This window comes from Podarcis vaucheri (assembly GCF_965113315.1).
Source record: "Podarcis vaucheri genome assembly, chromosome: 2".
Lineage (NCBI taxonomy): Eukaryota > Metazoa > Chordata > Lepidosauria > Squamata > Lacertidae > Podarcis > Podarcis vaucheri.
The window spans coordinates 24865974-24884650 of NC_138760.1; the positions used below are offsets into that span (position 1 = coordinate 24865974).

Here is an 18677-nt window from a genome sequence, read left to right on the forward strand (position 1 = left end):
TTGCTTCAGGATGAGAACAGAAATCGTGCGGTGGCAGCAGGAGGCCCCATTAGCTAAAGTGGTCCTTCAGGTTAAGAACAGTTTCAGGTTAAGAACGGACCTCCGGAACGAATTAAGTTCTTAACCTGAGGTACCACTGTATAAACACCAACAATTGGGAAACACTGGCGTACAAGCGCTCCAGTTGGAGAACAGCCTTTACCAAAGGTGTCATGGGCTTTGAAGACACTCAAACTCAGGACGAAAGGGAGAAACATGCTAAGAGGAAGGCACGCTTGGCAAATCCACACCGTGATCAACTGCCTCGAAACCAATGTCCCCACTGTAGAAGGACTTGTGGATCCAGAATTGGCCTCCAAACTCACTTACAGACTCATTGTTAAAACCATGATTATGGAAGAGAATCTTACTGAGCTACGAGTGATCACCAAAGAAGAATATCGCCCAAGACCAGTATGGGAGGGGAGACTGCAATGACAGCTTCACTCAGTAGTATATCGCTGGTGAAACCACGATTGCACTCTGCTCTGTAGAGGGAGAAACAAGCTGTATCAGCGAGGTGCCAATACAGCTTGTTCCTCCCTCTTTAAACTGCTTGGCTGAGGAGCACGCTGCTGCCCTTGCCTCAGCCAAGCAGTTTTACGGAGCCCACAGCAAGGAAGGGGGCTCCGTTAAAGTGCTCCCCCTTCCCAGCTGAGACCCCCGACCCTGCTTGCACATGAGTAGAAGCAGAGCTACCGCCTGGCTGCCTTTGCCAAGGTGGGTGTGCTGCGCCTTTCCTCCCAGAAAGACAGAGCCCATCCTCCCGGTGGAAGGCAGCCAGTCAGTGTCAGGACTTGTTGATGCTGCTGGCAGGTCCAGTACTTGCCAGCAGCCCCTCTCCGCAAGGTGCAGATAGGGTGGCTTTGCACCGCACGCCTTGTGGACTTTGCCTGGGAGGGTGGGCTGCGTCTTTCCTCCTGGGGTGAAGGACACCCGCTCCCCCCCCCCAGACGAAAGAGGCAGTGCACCCGTACAGGCGAAGGCAGTCAAATGCACAGAACCTGACAGACTCCCACCGCTTGGTCAGTCTTCGGGGAGTGGGGGGCAAGCAGGCAAGGTAGCTCACCTTGCAAGCGTTGGGGGGCTTGGGGCAGGAGCTCTTCCATCCCCCAGCTGAGCAGCAGTCTGGGGCCAGCAGTATTGGCCGCAGCCCACGAGGCCCTGAAGTATCCCTAACCTTCGGCCCTCCAGATGTTTTGGACTACAGTTCCCATCATCCCTGACCACTAGTCCTGTTAGATAGGGATCATGGGAGTTGTAGGCCAAAACACCTTGAGGGCTGCAGGTTGGGGGTGCCTGGGTTAAAGCGCCTCAGCTCCCGCTGTGAGAGCTGTGGCAGTTTCATCTGGCACCAATGCAGCTTTTTTCAACATCAGGGTTTATTGCCATTTGGCTGGTGATAGTTGAAAGCCCTACTGGCGGGTGAAGCCACCATCACGGTCTGGCCCTCATACCAGTCCTGGGCAATGTATCAATACATTGCCCAGGCCTGTATATGAACCACTTTAAAACAAAACAAACAAGAAAAACCTTACCGCTTGACGCAGTTTCTCAATGGTGTCGGCACCAGATAGCTCTGGGGGGATTGTGAGCAGGCCGCTGTCTGTAAGAAGAGAAGCGGACTGGTTTAGCAAAGGCATGGGAAATGAAGCCCACAGGAGCTCACTGACTTGTGTGCTGCTGCCACGTTTTCCTAATTATCATGCCTTGTTCCCTGTAAGGCCATGCAGAATGGTTTACCTGTGCCAGGTGAAGGGCTGCTGTAGTCCGGGCCCGAATGACCGAGGCGGAAACTAAACATGGGTTTGTCGGAACCGGATCCGTCTTCTATGCCGTCTACAACCCTTCAGAGGGAGATAGGAAGGGGGGAAAGAGCAGCTGAAATACAGCCCTAGGAGGATGGAATTCTATACTCCAGATCCCCAAGCCTGTCCCTACGGAGTAACCAGAAAACTCCAATAAGCTTACATTCCAATAATGGGACAGAACACATTGAGAGGGGCAGGGCAGGTTCTTAGGGGACAAGTGCCGCAGGTGGCTCAGGTACGCCAGATGGGGACTGAGGGCACATGGGCAGCAGATGTTTCCTGCAGGACAAAAACCCTTCCATGCCCCCTCTCTGTGAGAACTCAAATGCTGGGAACTCTCTCTATAGAAGCACGTTATTCATCTGTTACACTGTATCAGTCACATTTTACACTGAAGCGTCTCAAAGCAACTTACAGGATAAAAATAGAAATAACAGGGATAAAAATAACAAGGAACATTAAAACCAAATATAAGAACAGCAATAAAACAAAACCTAAATTGTGTGTCTGTTTTTGTGTCTAAACTCCTACCACCCCGCTTCATGCCTGTGATTTCTTTTTATTCTCGTCCTTTAACTGGTTACTCTCCATATTAAAGACCAAAGGGCCTGGGTAAATAGAAGTATTTTTGCCTGCAGTTTGAAAGCATACAATAAGGGTGCCATGCATGCGTCCGAGGAGAGGACACTCCGTAAGTTGGAAGCCACGACTGAAAAAGCCTGTTCTTGTGTCCTCACCCTCTGCAACTCCCTTGGAGACAGCCCACTGAGAAGGGTGTCAGATTATGAATGCAGTGTCCGGATTCATGTTGGGAGAGATGGTTCTTGCAGGTTCTGAGCTGCCTGTGGGTTTTATAGGTCAAAAGCAGCACTTTGAAATAAGCCTGTAGACTAATTGGTAGGCGTTGCAGTCATGCCAACATTGCTGTTACACCTGCAGACCATCTTGCCCTGATCAGCAATCTGGCTGCTAAATTCTTTACCTGCTGCAGTTTCAAAGGCAGTCCCACATATAACACACTGCAGTAATCTTACCCAGAGATTGTCAGAGCCTAGACAACAAGCTAGGCTATCCCACGCCACTGCCTGTGTTCTCCATTCAACTGCTCTGTTCATCATCTTGTCTGTCTTTGCGTGCTCCTTACCTGGGGCTGAGGTCTGGGGGGCCACTGCAGGGAGCTGTATGTAGCCGCAACGCTGTGGGACGTGAGGAAGTTTCAGGAGGTGGGTGGCGTGGAAAGCCTGGCCGTGGCGGGTGATTGCTGTGGCCTCCAGCAGAAGAGGGGAGCAAGGGGCTGGAGGGCTCGTCCACAGCCTCTGTGGGCAAGCACGGAGTTCTACGGCGTGAAGGGAACGAAGTATCAGAGTCCTTCCCCAAGGTGGAAAGCAAAGCGGTGGGTGCCCTGTTGCTCAGCGATGGGGTCTCAGCCTGCAAAGGAAGAAAAAGCAGATGCAGCCTTTTTCTGTTGCCGCATTTACAACCTGCTGCCTTCTCTGAATTGTCCCCTGCAAAAGGGGGAAATGATTAGACACTGACTATAGAGCATAAGGCAATGAGATGATTCTACAAGAGAGATGCATGTGCAAGAGAAGCCCAAACCAATGGTGACCTTCTCTGCATTTGCACGCAGCAGAATTCTTGCATCCAGGAGTGACATTCATTGCAGTGTTTATGCGGGTTTTCCACTGACCTGACATACATGTGGATATTAAAAACCTCTTCACTTTGAACAGAGCCTTCCATCTTAATCTTTTGACTAGACGAAGACCAGTTTTGGAGTCCTCATAGTGAGGCTACAGTTGCCAACTATATCCAGAAAGAATCCCTGGTTCATTTACTACATCCACTTCTTTCAAGTCAGTTCCAGACTGGGCTCTGGGCCATCCATTGTGTTAGGTCCAGAATCAATCCAGATTGGGCTCAGTACTGCCGAGATACATCTAGGCCCACCGTTGATCAGGGGCTACAGTTTCCCCACTGCTGAGCTGCCACCTTCAATCAGATGAGTTCTCTCTGTGTGTTACGTGCATGTATGTTGTGTGGGAGACGGCAGGGAGTGGAGAGTACAGCTCAGCAGAGCAGGAAAGAGGGAGCCCACTGCTGCTGGGCGAGAAAGCTCCCCTTTTCTACTAAACAGCATGGAAGCAAAGCAAGCTGGCTGTGCAGAAAGGGAACACCCTTGCTCAGTGCACAGACTGGAATCCAAGCAAGTATGATGTGTATGTGCATGGATGCAGGCATACTTGGGCTCTGACCACTGCTGGTATGTGGTCTGCAGACACACTTTTGTGGGGTGGTGGGAAAATTCCTTACGCTATCTAGGTCCTGGCAATGCAGCAATCGTATCATTGCTACCGTTGCTCTCATGCCATGGATGCAACCCTGCATCCCCATTTCTCCCCAGAAATTGGGGATGCCAGGGTCAGAGAAGAAATGGCTGAGAGTTCAGCTAATGGTATAAAAGTGGTAAATGCACCAGCTGTGCTAGGTGTGTCCAAGCAAGCAGGAACTAGGTGAACTCGCCTCTCTAATTGTTACCACCTTCCCCAGATGACCCAATGTTGCCAAGGAGGCTGGTCCAGACACAATCTAGGTTAACCTCCTAGACACCCATCAGACTCCTAGGAAAGTAATTTATTAGCTCTGGATTGTTTCTGGAGTGGGTGCTGAAGAGTTGGCCAGTCGTATCTGAGGCTGCATCTGGATAAATGCTTTCTAGGTTAAGTTGAAAGGGCAATAAGAAGAAAGAGCTCTGCCTAATGACAGTGTCACAAAGGGGTGTCTCCACAAAGCCACTGTTTTGTAGGAAGAGTTCAAGTGCATATTGGAAAACTAGGTTTGCACAGTTATAGTGGTTTGGGGGATTCTGTCACCAATCTACTTTTTTAAAAAAATTGGACATTATGCAGTTTTGAAAGCAACAGGAAAATGAATTGAACAACATGGAATGAATGTATGACTAAAAGGCAGGCATGTAAACATCCCACAAGCAAATCAGAATAAATGATTGTCATATCACAGATCAGAACAAATGCTCAGTAAAGACCCAGACACAATCCAACCCTTTGTGCAAGCAAATCAGGACGAATGCTCAATAAACAGGTCACATTGAAGGGCCTTAGTGCACCCACGACCCTTTCAAAGGCATTTGTTGCTTACTCCTTACAGTGCTTTCCTCCCTGTTGCAGCTGTTCTTTCCACTCACCTGGAAGCTGCTGCCTCCGCCCAGGTTGTAGCTGAGCTCGCACGGGAGCTCGTGGCGAAATTTGCTGGCAAATTCTGGGTAGAGCTCCAGGCTGGCAAGAAGGCCAGGCAAGCTCAGGCACTGTAGGTCACAGTAGGTGAGGCCCCGCACGTCCGCGTTGGCCTGGACTGCTTCATCCCTGGATGAGATGTGGCAACCGATTAGGTCCCCCTTACCTGAAAGAACGAAAGGCAATTTGTGAGATCCAACTCGCAAAATAGTACTAGCCGCAGTTTTGAATGAGGCACCTTCTCCCTTGGCATCAAAAGGTCCGTCGAGCTAGTTCTGTGGAACCCTGTTGCGAGCGGGGGGTGCACACCTGGGTCTGCCAACCTGCAGCACCTACCTGGATTGCCTTAGCAAGAGAAGCAGGGTGCTGGTTTTCAAAAGGAGCTAAAGGAACCCCCAAACTGGAAAGTGGCATTGGCGGGGCTTAAGAGTTGAGGACACAGAACAGAATGGGAATCTGATCTTCATCTTTGGGGTGGAAATGTTCCAGTTGTCTTGGCGGTGTATAAAACTTCAAGATGCTGTTGCGGAGTGATATGCTTAAATTTCGCCTTCATCTAAAAACTTTATTATTATTTATTGAATTTATATACCGCTCTATACCCGGGGGTCTCAGGACAGTTCACAGAATAAAATCAAGATATAAAACCACAAAATACCTAATAAAAATAAAAACAGCAACCCACCCCCCAACACACACAAAAAAACTCACATTTTAAAAGGGTAAATCAGGTCAGCTAAAGGCCTAGTTAAAAAAGAATGATTTTGCCTGGTGCCTAAAGGTGTACAATGAAGGTGCCAGGCAAGCTTTCCTGGGGAGAGCATTCCACAGATGGGGAGCCACTGCAGAGAAGGCCTGCTCTCATGTCAAGGAGAAGACCCTAGTCTGAACCTTTGGTTTTCCACATGCAGCAGCTCTTAAGCAGAGGAGTCTACCTGCCTGTTCCTCCCTCCCAAATGCCATCAAATACCCCACCCCTTCTAGGAGGGAAGAGAAGGGGCAGGAACAAAAGAGGTCCCTGTACCTAGGATGGCAAGCACAGTGCCGTCTTTGAGCACCTCCATGGAGCCCGAGCAGACAAGGTAGAGGGCCTGAAGGGCATCCCCCTGCCGGATCAGGTACTCCCCTGGCGTGCAGAACGACGTGCGGACGCTGAGCGAAAGGGAGCGCCGGCAGCCCCGGCTGGCCCCCTCGAAGAGGGGCAGCTGCAGCAGATCCTTGTGCAAGTGGAGAGCGATGTCTGCGCGAAGTTCATCCGGGAGGCTTTGCAGCAACTGGAGGGAGGAAAGGGAGACAATGGTCACGGTGGCAGCATCACGACTGGTACCATCATCAACACATGGACTGGTGGTGCACTCCCCGTTGCTTTCCCCCAAAAGCACGTCACAAAAGTGACGGAAGTGAGAGAAGAGAGTCTGGGCCCAAACACCCTCCATCGCCACTAATGGCAACCAAGTATATAAAATTCAAGTGTAGAGACCACATCACAATGGAGGACAAAATGAAAATTACAGAGTAGATTCTACGGTTTGTGGTCTCTTACCATAGTGACTTCCTTCCCTCCTTCCTCCTTCCCTCCCTCCCTCCCTCCCTCCCTCTCTCTCTCTCTCTCTCTCTCTCTCTCTCTCACACACACACACACATTCCTTTCTATCTCTTTCTCCCTCCCCCCCCTCTCTCTCACACACACACACACACACATTCCTTTCTATCTCTTTCTTTCTTTCTCCCTCCCCCCCTCCCCCCCTCTCTCTCACACACAAACAAACAAACAAACACACACCCCAAGTCCCCCAAGTGGATGGCCTCTACGGCTCTACCCTTCAACCCCAGCTTTTGGAAGGAGGCTTTTGGAAAGAGTGATTCAGCCCAAGATTTACAAGGAGCAGTAGATCTTTCTTCCTGAATGCAGGGAGTCAATGTAAGTCACCATTAGAATGCAAGATTTGGACTGGGGTGGTCTGGATCGAAAGCCTCTGTTGTTCCTCATTGTGGGACCCACAGCCAGTCACACAACCCATTGCTGATACAGTCACACCTTGGCTATCGAATGGAATGTGTTCCGAAAGTCCGTTCAACTTCTGAAAACGTTAGAAAGCCAAGGTGTGGCTTCTGATTGGCTGCAGGAGCTTCCTGCAGCCAATTGGAAGTCACGTCAGGCGTTCGGGTTCCAAAGAACATTTGCAAACCGAATCACTCACTTCCAGGTTTGTGGTATTCGGGAACCAAAACGTTTGACTCGTAAGGCGCTCGACAACCAAGGTACGACTGTACACGTCGTCATGACTCGTGAGGATAACACCTTCTACATTGCTTTGAATCCCTTGGGAGTAAGGATGGGATGGCAATGTGGCAAAACAAACATACTGTTTAATTCCACCTGCATCTGCTACGTTTCTATCTGAGCTCAGAGATAGTGCGGAATTTTGCAGCGGGCACCAAACAGCACCTGACGAACAATGGCTTGTTTTGTTTTGAAACAGGTTTCAAGCCCGTATGCTTGAAAAGATACGGGAAGGTTTTGTGAAACCTCATGTACCTTAGCGGAAGCAGTTTCCACTGGCCAGGACACTGCTGCTGCTCTTCCCCTCTCCATGACCAGCAGAATAAAACCACACAAAAACCCAGCGCACAGGCTTGGCTTGATATGAAGGTCTTACACAAGCCGCAGAATTCAGCTGCTCATTTTGATGTCTCCCGCCTTCTGTTTTAGCACCATGTGCACACAGCTCTTCCCACACCCAAGCAATGCTCCAGAATACCAGTTGCTGGAAGCCACGGGAAAGGGAGAGAGAGCGCTTGTGCTCAAATCCTCCTCGCTGGTTTCCCACTGGCATCTGGGTGACCGCTGGGAGGACAGGGTGCTGCACTAGATGCATCCTTGGGAAAAGGTCTCACAGGTGTGCTTCCCTTTCCTCCTCCCCACCAGGCTCTGATAGGCCAGTTTGATACAATGGACTACCTTCTAGCTCAGTGATTTTCCCAAAGTGGGCAGTGGGATTCCCTAGGGGGGCACTAAGAAGCAAGGGGGTAGCAAGGAGACGCTGGTGGTGGTACCTTGGGTTAAGTACTTAATTTGTTCCGGAGGTCCGTTTTTAACCTGAAACTGTTCTTAAACTGAAGCACCACTTAAGCTAATGGGGCCTCCTGCTGCCGCTGCGCTGCCAGAGCACAATTTCTGTTCTCATCCTGAAGCAAAGTTCTTAACCTGAAGCACTATTTCTGGGTTAGTGGAGTCTGTAACCTGAAGCGTATGTAACCCGAGGTACCACTGCATAACACTTTGAAAAGCTGGCATCACTGGATCAAGTGAATAAATGAAATAATTTTAACTGGATTTTGAATAAATGTGCAGTTGTTTCTGTGTCGAATTTTATTATGCTAGCCTCAGTGGGTCGAGCAAACCGCTCTTCTGATTAATGGTTGTTGTTTTTTCGTTTACAGGGTAGGGAGTGCTGGGGAGGAGCTCAAGGAACCAAGCCCCCCCCCCAAGTTAGGGAACCATTGATGCAGCTGTTCTGCAATGAAAGATGGTCGGAGGGGAAGATTCTGAATGGAATGCAAGGTTTGGCACCCCCAAACTCGGCCCTCCAGATGTTTTGGGACTACAACTCCCATCATCCCTAGCTAACAGGACCAGTGGTCAGGGATGATGGGAATTGTAGTCCCAAAACATCTGGAGGGCTGAGTTTGGGGGTGCCTGGTTTAAGGTTAAAGCACTGACAGTGTGTAGGGTGACGAGGGCGGATTTCAGCAAGGACTGGGGGTGAGCAAACATTTCCATTAGTTTATGCTCGCCTACTCTTATTTCCTTGCCCCCTTAATAGCCAAATCACTTTTTCTATGCATTCATTGCTACGTCACTGTATTCCACTCTTCCTGTCATATCTCAACCCCCAGAAAAAACCCCAAGGGTTCAGCATGGCACATCATGCCCCTTGCCCAATTTTATCCTCATCACAACTCTGTGAAGCAGAGAGTGAAGGGGACTATGCCACTCCCCTGAACTGCATGGTGTCCAGGAGTATAGCATTGGATTTGATTTTAGGAAGCGTTCAGCAGAACAGAAGGCTTTGCCGGCGTTCCTGAGGCACTTGCGCACTGCTGAGGTGCCCTAATCTACTTCCTCACCAGCTGCTCTCCCTGTCTCCTCCCAATCCCCTGCCCCTTGGGTGGGAAAGCTTCTGGGTGGGAGAGCCAGTGTGGTGTAGTGGTTAAGAGCGGTAGACTCGTAATCTGGTGAACCGGGTTCGATTCCCCGCTCCTCCACATGCAGCTGCTGGGTGGCCTTGGGCCAGTCACACTTCTCTGAAGTCTCTCAGCCCCACTCACCTCACAGAGTGTTTGTTGTGGGGGAGGAAGGAAAAGGAGAATGTTAGCCGCTTTGAGACTCCTTAAAGGGAGTGAAAGGCGGGATATCAAATCCAAACTCCTCTTCTTCTTCTTCTTCCTCGTGGTTCGGGCCCACACCCCACCCAGGCTTCCCGCCTCACCTCACGAGTATCGATGCCGTTGCTGGCGCTCCAGGTGGCCTGGAAGTACTCCAGCATGCGCTGCTTCAGCGGCGGAGGGATGCGGTGGATGCGGATGTAATCGCGCAGGTCACGCGTGCGGCTGTGGTAGAGGAAGCGGCGCGCATACATGCGCTGGATGATGGCAGTCACGTTCCCGAAGACTACTGCGTGCATCAAGGCTGGGGCGGGGGGGGGGGAGGGAGAGGAGAGGGAGGAAAGCGGCGTCAAAGGTAGTCCACCAAACATGGAGCAGAATGTCCCCTCTGCCACCCCTTAACGTGAGATAAATGTTTACCCTGTTCTGCCTACCTGTGCAAAGTCCAAGCATTATATGTGACCTAAAAGCACAAGCAAGACATGGCGGCTAAGACACTGGTCTTCCCCGCCCTGCCTTGCCCTGAACAAAAATCCATTGACCTGCAACCTACGTACATTGGCTCCCAGTACGTTTCCGAGCATAATTCAAAGTGTTGGTGCTGACCTTCAAAGCCCTAAACGGCCTCGGCCCTGAAGGAGCGTCTCCACCCCCTATCGTCCAGCCCACACACTGAGGTCCAGCTCTGAGGACCTTTTGGCAGTTCCCTCATTGCGAGAAGTGAGGTTACAGGGAACTAGGCAGAGGGCCTTCTTGGTAGTGGCACCCGCCCTGTGGAACGCCCTCCCAGCAGATGTCAAGGAAATAAACAACTATCTGACATTTAGAAGACATCTAAAGGCAGCTCTGTATTGGGAAGTTTTTAATGTTTGATGTTTTCTCGTGTTTTTAATATTCTGCTGGGAGCCACCCAGAGTGGCTGGGGAAACCTAGCCAGATGGTAGGGGTATAAATTTACTACTACTACTACGCAGGTTGCAGAATTCTGAGGTAGTAGAATGTACCTCTTCAGGCTGCAGGTGGTGGGTCACTTTTTTGAAACGCCCCCCCCCCCAAGCAGGAAATTAAATTCCCTGCAAGTAATTTTTTAAAAAAGGAGCACCACTGTACTAGTTTTCTACTTGCTTTGGTGCTTTTCACATAAAAAAAGGTAAAGGGACCCCTGACCATTAGATCCAGTCGTGGCCGACTCTGGGGTTGTGGCGCTCATCTCGCTTTATTGGCCGAGGGAGCCGGCGTACAGCTTCTGGGTCATGTGGCCAGCATGACTAAGCTGCTTCTGGAGAACCAGAGCAGCACACGGAAATGCTGTTTACCTTCCCGCCAGAGTGGTACCTATTTATCTACTTGCACTTTGACGTGCTTTCGAACTGCTAGGTTGGCAGGAGCAGGGACCGAGCAACGGGAGCTCACCCCGTCACGGGGATTCGAACTGCCGACCTTCTGATTGGCAAGTCCTAGGCTCTGTGGTTTAACCCACAGCGCCACCCGCGTTCCTGCTTTTCACATAAGGGAGCATTAAAAACACAATTTCTCACACACACCCCGCAGCGTAAAGTAGTACAGGCCATTCCACCACCTCAGAAGTTAACCCATCTCACTCCAAGCTCATTCTGCTGCATTTGCAGGCCTCAGTAGAAACAGAGCTGCAGATGAGACCTTGTGCTGCGTATTTCTCTCTCTTTGTAATCCTCTTGGGGGTGAGGGGGAACTGGCTTTTCACCTCCAGTTCATTAACTTTAGCGGAAGCTGAAGGTATTCCCTTATTTTGAGACCGCTCCACAGTGCACAGAAACAGGTGCTGGGTGCAGAAGCCAGCATCCCGGGACTTTCTGCTTTCGTTTTCTAGGACAGTAGGCATGAGTGCAGCAGGCCTTGGCTAAGCTTGTGGACATTCCCGTCCCTGTCCAAGAATGCCACAAACTCCCAACGCTTGGGCCCACCTGCATCCTCCTTGCTGATGGTTGGCAAGAGTGGATACTATCCGCAGATCCTCACGTTTCCCCCTTCTCGTTTATTTCCTACCTTCTTCCATCTAAGGACAGTGGGTTGGTGGGATCTGATGTTGGACTACAACTCCCATCATCCCCGACCATTGATCATGCTTGCTGGGGCTTGCTGGGAGTTGAAGTCCGACAACAGCTAGAGAGAGTTTGGATTTGATACCCCGCTTTATCACTACGCGAAGGAGTCTCAAAGTGGCTAATGTTCTCCTTTCCCTTCCTCCCCCACAACAAACATTATGTGAGGTGAGTGGGGCTGAGAGGCTTCAGAGAAGTGTGACTAGCCCAAGGTCACCCAGCAGCTGCATGTGGAGGAGCGGGGAATCGAACCCGGTTCACCAGATTACGGATCTACTGATCTTAACCACTACACCACACTGGCTCTGGCCTGTATTGAACCAACCATTTTTAAGAACTGGGGCCATGAAACTACCTTCCTGCCGTAAGGGAAGGTTCTCAAAACACCAGTACTGCCTTGCTGCTGGGTTTTTGGGACAGCACCAAGTTAAAAGCCGTATTTATAGAAGGTGCTTGCCCCGTGGTTGTCATGATAACCAGATTGCCCAGGAGCTACGAAAAGGGAAACGAGGAGGAAGAGCAGAATGACATGTTGTTGTTGTTTTCTTTTTTTAATAAAACAGCAAAACAAAACCTGCCAATGCTCCTCACTCCCAGCCCACTGCCGCCCCAGGCTTAGGGCCTTACTCACCCCCCACCAGCATGGTGCAGATGGAGAAAATCTTCTCCGAGTCGGTGTTTGCCGACACGTTGCCAAAGCCCACACTGGTTAAGCTGCTGAGGGCGAAGTACAGAGAGGTGATATAAGCGCTTCTCAGCGAGGGCCCCCCTAAAAGCTCCCACGTGCTGCCGTTCAGAGCCGGGCTGGTCCCGTTGGTGGAGTCGTCCTCAGCGCTGCTGTTCCTCTGAGCCAAGTAGTAGGGCGTCTCGAGGCGACGGGCCAACTCCTGCAGCCACCCTGGGAGGAAGAGGAAGGGGGAAAGCAGGTTACAGTGGTGCCTCGCAAGACGAAAAGAATCCGTTCTGTGATTCTCTTCGTCTAGCGGTTTACGCAAGCCCATTGACGGATTAGCGGATTAGCGCTATTAGCGGCTTATCGGCTTATCGGATCAGCTGATAAGCGGTTTAGTGGCTTAGAAAAAGGGGGGGAGGAAAAAACCCCCCGCAGGAACTCGCAAGACATTTTCGTCTTGCGAAGCAAGCCCATAGGAGATTCGTTTTGCGAAGCACCTCCAGAACGGAAAACTCTTTCGTCTAGCGAGTTTTCTGTCTTGCGAGGCATTCGTCTTGCGGGGCACCACTGTATTAGAAAGGTCCTCTCCTCCGGAAAGCTAGCTGGTGAAAACCTTCAAAGAAACCAAGGATCTGGAAAAGAGTGTAGCATCATTTAAATGTGTGTGTGTGTGTGTGTGTGTGTGTGTGTGTATATGGTGCTGGAGGAGACTCTTGAGAGTCCCATGGACTGCAAGAAGCTCCAACCTCTCCATTCTGAAGGAAATCAGCCCTGAGTGCTCACTGGAAGGACAGATCCTGAAGCTGAGGCTCCAATACTTTGGCCACCTCATGAGAAGAGAAGACTCCCTGGAAAAGACCCTGATGTTGGGAAAGATGGAGGGCACAAGGAGAAGGGGATGACAGAGGATGAGATGGTTGGACAGTGTTCTCGAAGCTACAAACATGAGTCTGACCAAACTGCGGGAGGCAGTGGAAGACAGGAGTGCCTGGCGTGCTCTGGTCCATGGGGTCACGAAGAGTCGGACACGACTAAACGATTAAACAACAAGCCCCCACTGAATTCAGTTGGGCTTACTTCCTGGCTAGCATCTCGTTCATTTAAGAACACGAGGTGGGGGCACGAGATCTCTGCTCATCTCTGCCCACCGTTATCTCTGCAAACGAAAATTGGGCAGCGGAGGGGCGTGGTCTGTTTCCTTTCACTCGCTTTGTTTTTTTCCGAAGTTGGGAGAAGTTGGGATCTTTAGGCAAGCTCCACAGAAATGCACGAACAGCCCCTTTCCATCTCTTGCTAAAAACAAGAAGAGCCCAAAACATGCCCCAAAACAACCCCGCCGACATCAGTTGCGCCAGCTGCAGTTATCAAGGGAAAAAAATAGTGCTTGCTTTTTTTTAAAAAAAAAGGGGGGGGGAGAAAAGGTGTGCGTTTGTGTCAGTAAATCCCACGAGATCAAGTAAGCGAGGGGCTTGGGAGAGATCTCCCGACTATGCGCCAAGTGGCAATAAGCGCCACCTTTGGAGCACCGAGGCTCCGCCCGCTGATTGTCAGGATCCGAGTCCCGGAAGATTTGGCAAGGTAAAGGCAGCGGTTGCTTGCTAAGCCTGCCGTCACGCAGTCCCAGGAGTCAGGTAGACAACAGTAATTATAGGAGAACTCATCGCCCCCAAAGCGAAAGCGAGCGTGCGCGCCAGGACTATTATTTACGTGGCACCTGCAGCATCGGTTTGCATGCACGGGTGTGCACGCACGCACATGCACACACACGTGTGCACGCCCCCATTGAGTCGCACAATGCTTGCTTATGTGGCGGGAAGAGCAAAGACCAAAAGAAAAACAACCACTCACCGATCCCGGGCAGCTGAGAGGGGCTGCTCTCGACTTCGCGCTGCCCGATGAAGTACCAGACGCAGGCGACCCAGTGCGCCAGGAGCGCAAAGACGGTCATGAGGAGGGTCAGCACCACGGCGCTGTATTGCGAGTACCGGTCCAGGTTGGGCAGCAGGCGCAGCAGCCGCAGGAGCCTCACCGTCTTGAGCAGATGAGCCCCGAAGTACTGAGTGGGGTGGGAAGGAGAGGGAAAAGGAAAGAGAGAGAGAGAAGTTGCGTCAACTTGCATTGGCCCCTCGGGCTGCAATGTGGATGGCCGGGGTGGGAATCGAACCATGGAAGAAGAGGAGGTCCTGGAGGGCTGACGGAGGGGAAATTGTGGGAGGGTGATGGGCATAAGTGCCAACTACCTGGGGCCCTGGGTGCCCGAGCTCCCACAAAATTTTCCATCAAGGGAACAAGCACCCACAAATTTTGGTGCCAGGGCAAATGGCACCCATGGCCCCAGGCACCCACGGTTGTGGGGACAGGTTGGTGCTCCTAGTGATGGAAGAAGGGATCCTCAAGAATGGGGCTTCAAGTAGATGTGGGTGGGTGGGTGGGGGTGGTGAGCTTGCCCCTTCAGAATGCATCTCCCTCTGAATTAAATGCAAGTTCAGACCTTCCAAGTGTCCCTATTTTCCATGGATGTCTATAATTTAAAGAAGCCACCTCTGTTTCTGATTTGATCCTGGAATGTCCCATTTTTCCTTAGGACGTCCCTATTTTCATTGGAGAAATGTTGGAGGGTGTGGAGTTATCCGAACCCTGAGCCGTCTGTGGGCAATCCTGTACAGAGAATGTTTAATGTTTTATTATGTTTTTATTTATGTTGGAAGCTGCCCTGAGTGGTTGGGGCAACCCAGTCAGATGTGTGGGGGTATAAACAGTAAAATTATCATTATGGAATGGGATGTCCCTATTTGCATAAAAAAAAAATGTTGGAGGGTATGTAAGCTTACTATCTTTCCTCCCAAAATTTAAAGCATGACTTTTTTTGGGGGGGGGGGAAGAGTAAGGAAAAGGATAACAATAAAATATATGCCAGGACTGCTAATGAATTAGCTTAATTAGCTAAACAGCTTTAAAGTGCATCACACTTAGATTTAGGTTTTTACCGTTTCCGTCAAGACACCAGCCAACAGCCCAAGTGGCCATCTCATTATCACATTTCTGGATATAGGCCTGCCACAAACTGGGAGGTCATCTGAAAAATGGGAGGGGGGCATGTAGCTGGGTGGGTAGAGCTCAAAACTGGGTTGGAGCCCAGGTAGCAGGACAGCCCCCTAGGAAAGGGGAAGCACTATGCCTTTGTTTAAGAGCGAAGAGTTCCATAGGAGCAAAGGGAAGCTTCTGGCTTAGCGCTAACAGCAGTTTTGAAGTGGGGAGGGGTTTTAAGCAGAACCGCACCATGGAGGGGATGGGGGGAGAGGAAACTTGCCTCCCCACATACAATATTTGCAGTCCTGCTTGTCCTCCCACACACACACAGCGCTGAAGCTGTTATAGTTCGCAAAACAAAAAACAGGTGCATTCCAGTGTATTCATGTTTTTAACATCATGTCTGGGCAATCACCTAAGAATCTTCAGCAAGCTGGTTTCTTTTTATCGTTGTATTAATGTCTCCCGCTGAGGAGGCCGTACATCGCCACAGAGGTGATTCTACCAATCCCATCGGGCCATTGCCGAGCTTGGAAGGACCTGCCACCTTTTCCAAAGTGTTTAAGCCCAGATGCTAGTGATTATTAGCCCTCACTGGGCTCTGAAGTGTGGTTCAGACAATGTTGATAACTTGAACCAACCGTACGATGCATTAGCATGGGCTATTTTAATTCATGCCTGGGGTGAAGAGCACCTCTGAGCATATACAGAGTAGATTTCTCTCATGCCGGATGAATCACGGTTCTTGTAATCCATAGGGACGGAAGGCATGACTTTGCTGCAGAAACATATTCCAGCTTTTTGGTTTTGTTTTTGCTTACATGTAAATTAAATGTTGAGGGAGAGAGACAAGTCTCAGGGAGTGATGTAGGAGAAAACCCCAAACCCAACTAGGTTATAATACCAGCTTTGCCCAGCAAAATGGCACCAGGCACCAGCGGGAGATCTACGGGCAGCTGCAGACTTCAGCCCTTTTTTTGCATCCTGTAACACAGCGCCTCACCCAAAACTCACCACATTGACCTTGAAAGCATAGAGGAGGTCGAACGGCAGTGCTGCTATGAGGTCCAGTACAAACCAGCGGGTCAGGTAATGCAGGAAAATGGCATGAGGGTCAAATACCACCTGCCCTGACTTGCTCACAAAGGTGGTGCGGAAATTCAGCACGATATCTGGAAAGAAAGGGCAGAAATGTTAAGGAGCAAGTCCGCAGCAATTGCACCTGTGGTTGCTATTGCACTACATTTCCCATAATTCCTGACCGTTGGCCATGTTGGCTGGGGCTGATGGGTGTTGGAGTCAAGCAGGGCATGTTTCCCCATCACTGCTGAGCTAGACTATGGCTTGCGGTGAAGCTAAATGGAAATAAATAAAGAAACACAGCTTTAATCGGGATTGGTTGCCTCCTTTCTGTGAGATGTACTCCACTGGGAGCAGTCAAGTACAACATTCCTTGTAATGCTAGAGAAGACATGCAAGGGAATGTTTGGTCCAGCCAATCAAAACTTCCTGTTTCTGTTCCTCCTGGCTGGAGCATCCTTCCTTTGGCATGTGATAGAAGGTGGGCATGACCTAACCTGTCCAAGTAACAAAAGGACGAGTCATGCAGCACACCTCACTCTTATTCTTCATTTGACCAGCTTCTAGCTAGGACTGCTCTGCTAGCTTCCAGCTAGCCAAAGCACTGGGATCATTCCTCCCTATGGGGTAGATCCACATGTACATATTTGTTACTAAGTCTGCTTCCAGGGATCACACTGTGCTCTGCCTGATCATGAGTAAACCTTCCTTTTGTTACTTATCAATAAGACTCTGGTGTCTTTATCCTTTTAAGAGGGATTCAAGGGAGCTTACCAGGAATGTACGATTCAGTCTGAGACAGACTGAACTGTATATTAGTGAGAAGCTCACACGAGCCTGCAACCAGCTATCTGCTGTGCATGTAAAAAGGGGAATGTAAAAAGGATATTAATAAACAATATATCCTCTCCTGCCACCCTGAACATCCCCACACTTTCAGCTCAAATGCTGAGGAAGGCATAGGACGGAGGCTGTGGGCTGAAAATCACCATGAATAGTAAAGAAGATGGCTCTGCCTTAACTGCTTCACCTGATAAATGGGAGCAATTAATGATTGCACACTAAAGTGTTGTATTGTGTGTTCGTTCGTGTGTGTGTGTGTGTGTGCTCTACCAATGGACCTATCATTTGATGACTCAGAAATGAATGTGAAGACAGTGTCTGTTGGAAATTACTGAATTGAGGTAATGTGAGGTAATGTGAGCTATAAAGGCGCCTGCTGGTTGAGGAAGCAGTTTGCTAGACAGAATCTCTGCCTGATGTTGTGATATAACAACAACAACAACAACAACAACAACAACAACTTATTATTTATACCCCGCCCATCTGGCTGAGTTTCCCCAGCCACTCTGGGCGGCTCCCAATCAAGTGTTAAAAACAGAACAGCGTTAAATATTAAAAACTTCCCTGAACAGACGACTTTTAAAGAGAAGATAGCTGCTTATTTCCTTCACATTTGAAGGGAGGGTGTTCCACAGGGTGGGCGCCACTACCGAGAAGGCCCTCTGTCTGGTTCCCTGTAACCTCACTTCTCGCAATGAGGGAACCACAAGAGGAGGGATAGAGGAGGGAGGGAAACTTTTACACCTTTGCATGTAAGCACTAGGAGGTAGTGTGGCAGCGCTTAAACTTTGGAACTGCCAGCACACTGAGATCAAGCAGGCGCCTTCACTGTATTATTACTTGTGTCTGCTAAAGGCATTTTTGTTTAGGGAAGCCTTCCCAGATATATAGAATGCTGGTGTGCTTTTCAGTTTATTGTGGGTTTCAGTTTATAACGTATTAAATACAGTGGTACCTCGGGTTAAGAACTTAATTTGTTCTGGAGGTCCGTTCTTAACCTGAAACTGTTCTTAACCTGAGGTACCACTTTAGCTAATGGGGCCTCCTGCTGCTGCCGCACAATTTCTGTTCTCATCCTGAAGCAAAGTTCTTAACCCGAGGTACTATTTCTGGGTTAGCAGAGTCTGTAACCTGAAGCGTCTGTAACCTGAGGTACCCACTGTAGTTTGTTTTACTTGCTAGGATTTTAAAAAAAAATAGTTTTATAAGTTTTGTGTCTTTGTTTCTCAATTTGATCCTTTTACGTGGTTTTGTATGTATTGTGGTATTTCAGGCAATTTGACTTGCCGTTATTTTTATTGATCATAGTTTAGTAATTATTTATTGTAATTGTTAAGAGTGAATTTCTGTTTATTATTTGCTGATATTCTGAGAGTTAATTTTATTGCATACTATTATATTCTAATAGATTGTTGCAGATGCCTGATTACTGTCTTCCAAAGCAACTACTCTATTCCGAACTTAAAAATGGAACGTG

At 49.6% G+C, this 18677-nt stretch overlaps 1 protein-coding gene across 1 annotated transcript in view; it reads right to left on the reverse strand.

The window, feature by feature from the left end:
• The window catches only part of KCNH3 (potassium voltage-gated channel subfamily H member 3), a 67474-nt gene that overhangs the window by 1832 nt on the left and 46965 nt on the right, over positions 1–18677 (reverse strand). Inside the window, exons 6-14 of the mRNA XM_082212417.1 lie at positions 16292–16449; positions 14096–14303; positions 12206–12472; positions 9598–9797; positions 6129–6378; positions 5056–5270; positions 2995–3278; positions 1783–1886; positions 1578–1645 (exon numbers count right to left, since the gene is read on the reverse strand). Coding sequence (XP_082068543.1) covers positions 1578–1645; positions 1783–1886; positions 2995–3278; positions 5056–5270; positions 6129–6378; positions 9598–9797; positions 12206–12472; positions 14096–14303; positions 16292–16449 — 1754 coding nt within the window. The remainder of the gene's footprint in view (positions 1–1577; positions 1646–1782; positions 1887–2994; positions 3279–5055; positions 5271–6128; positions 6379–9597; positions 9798–12205; positions 12473–14095; positions 14304–16291; positions 16450–18677) is intronic.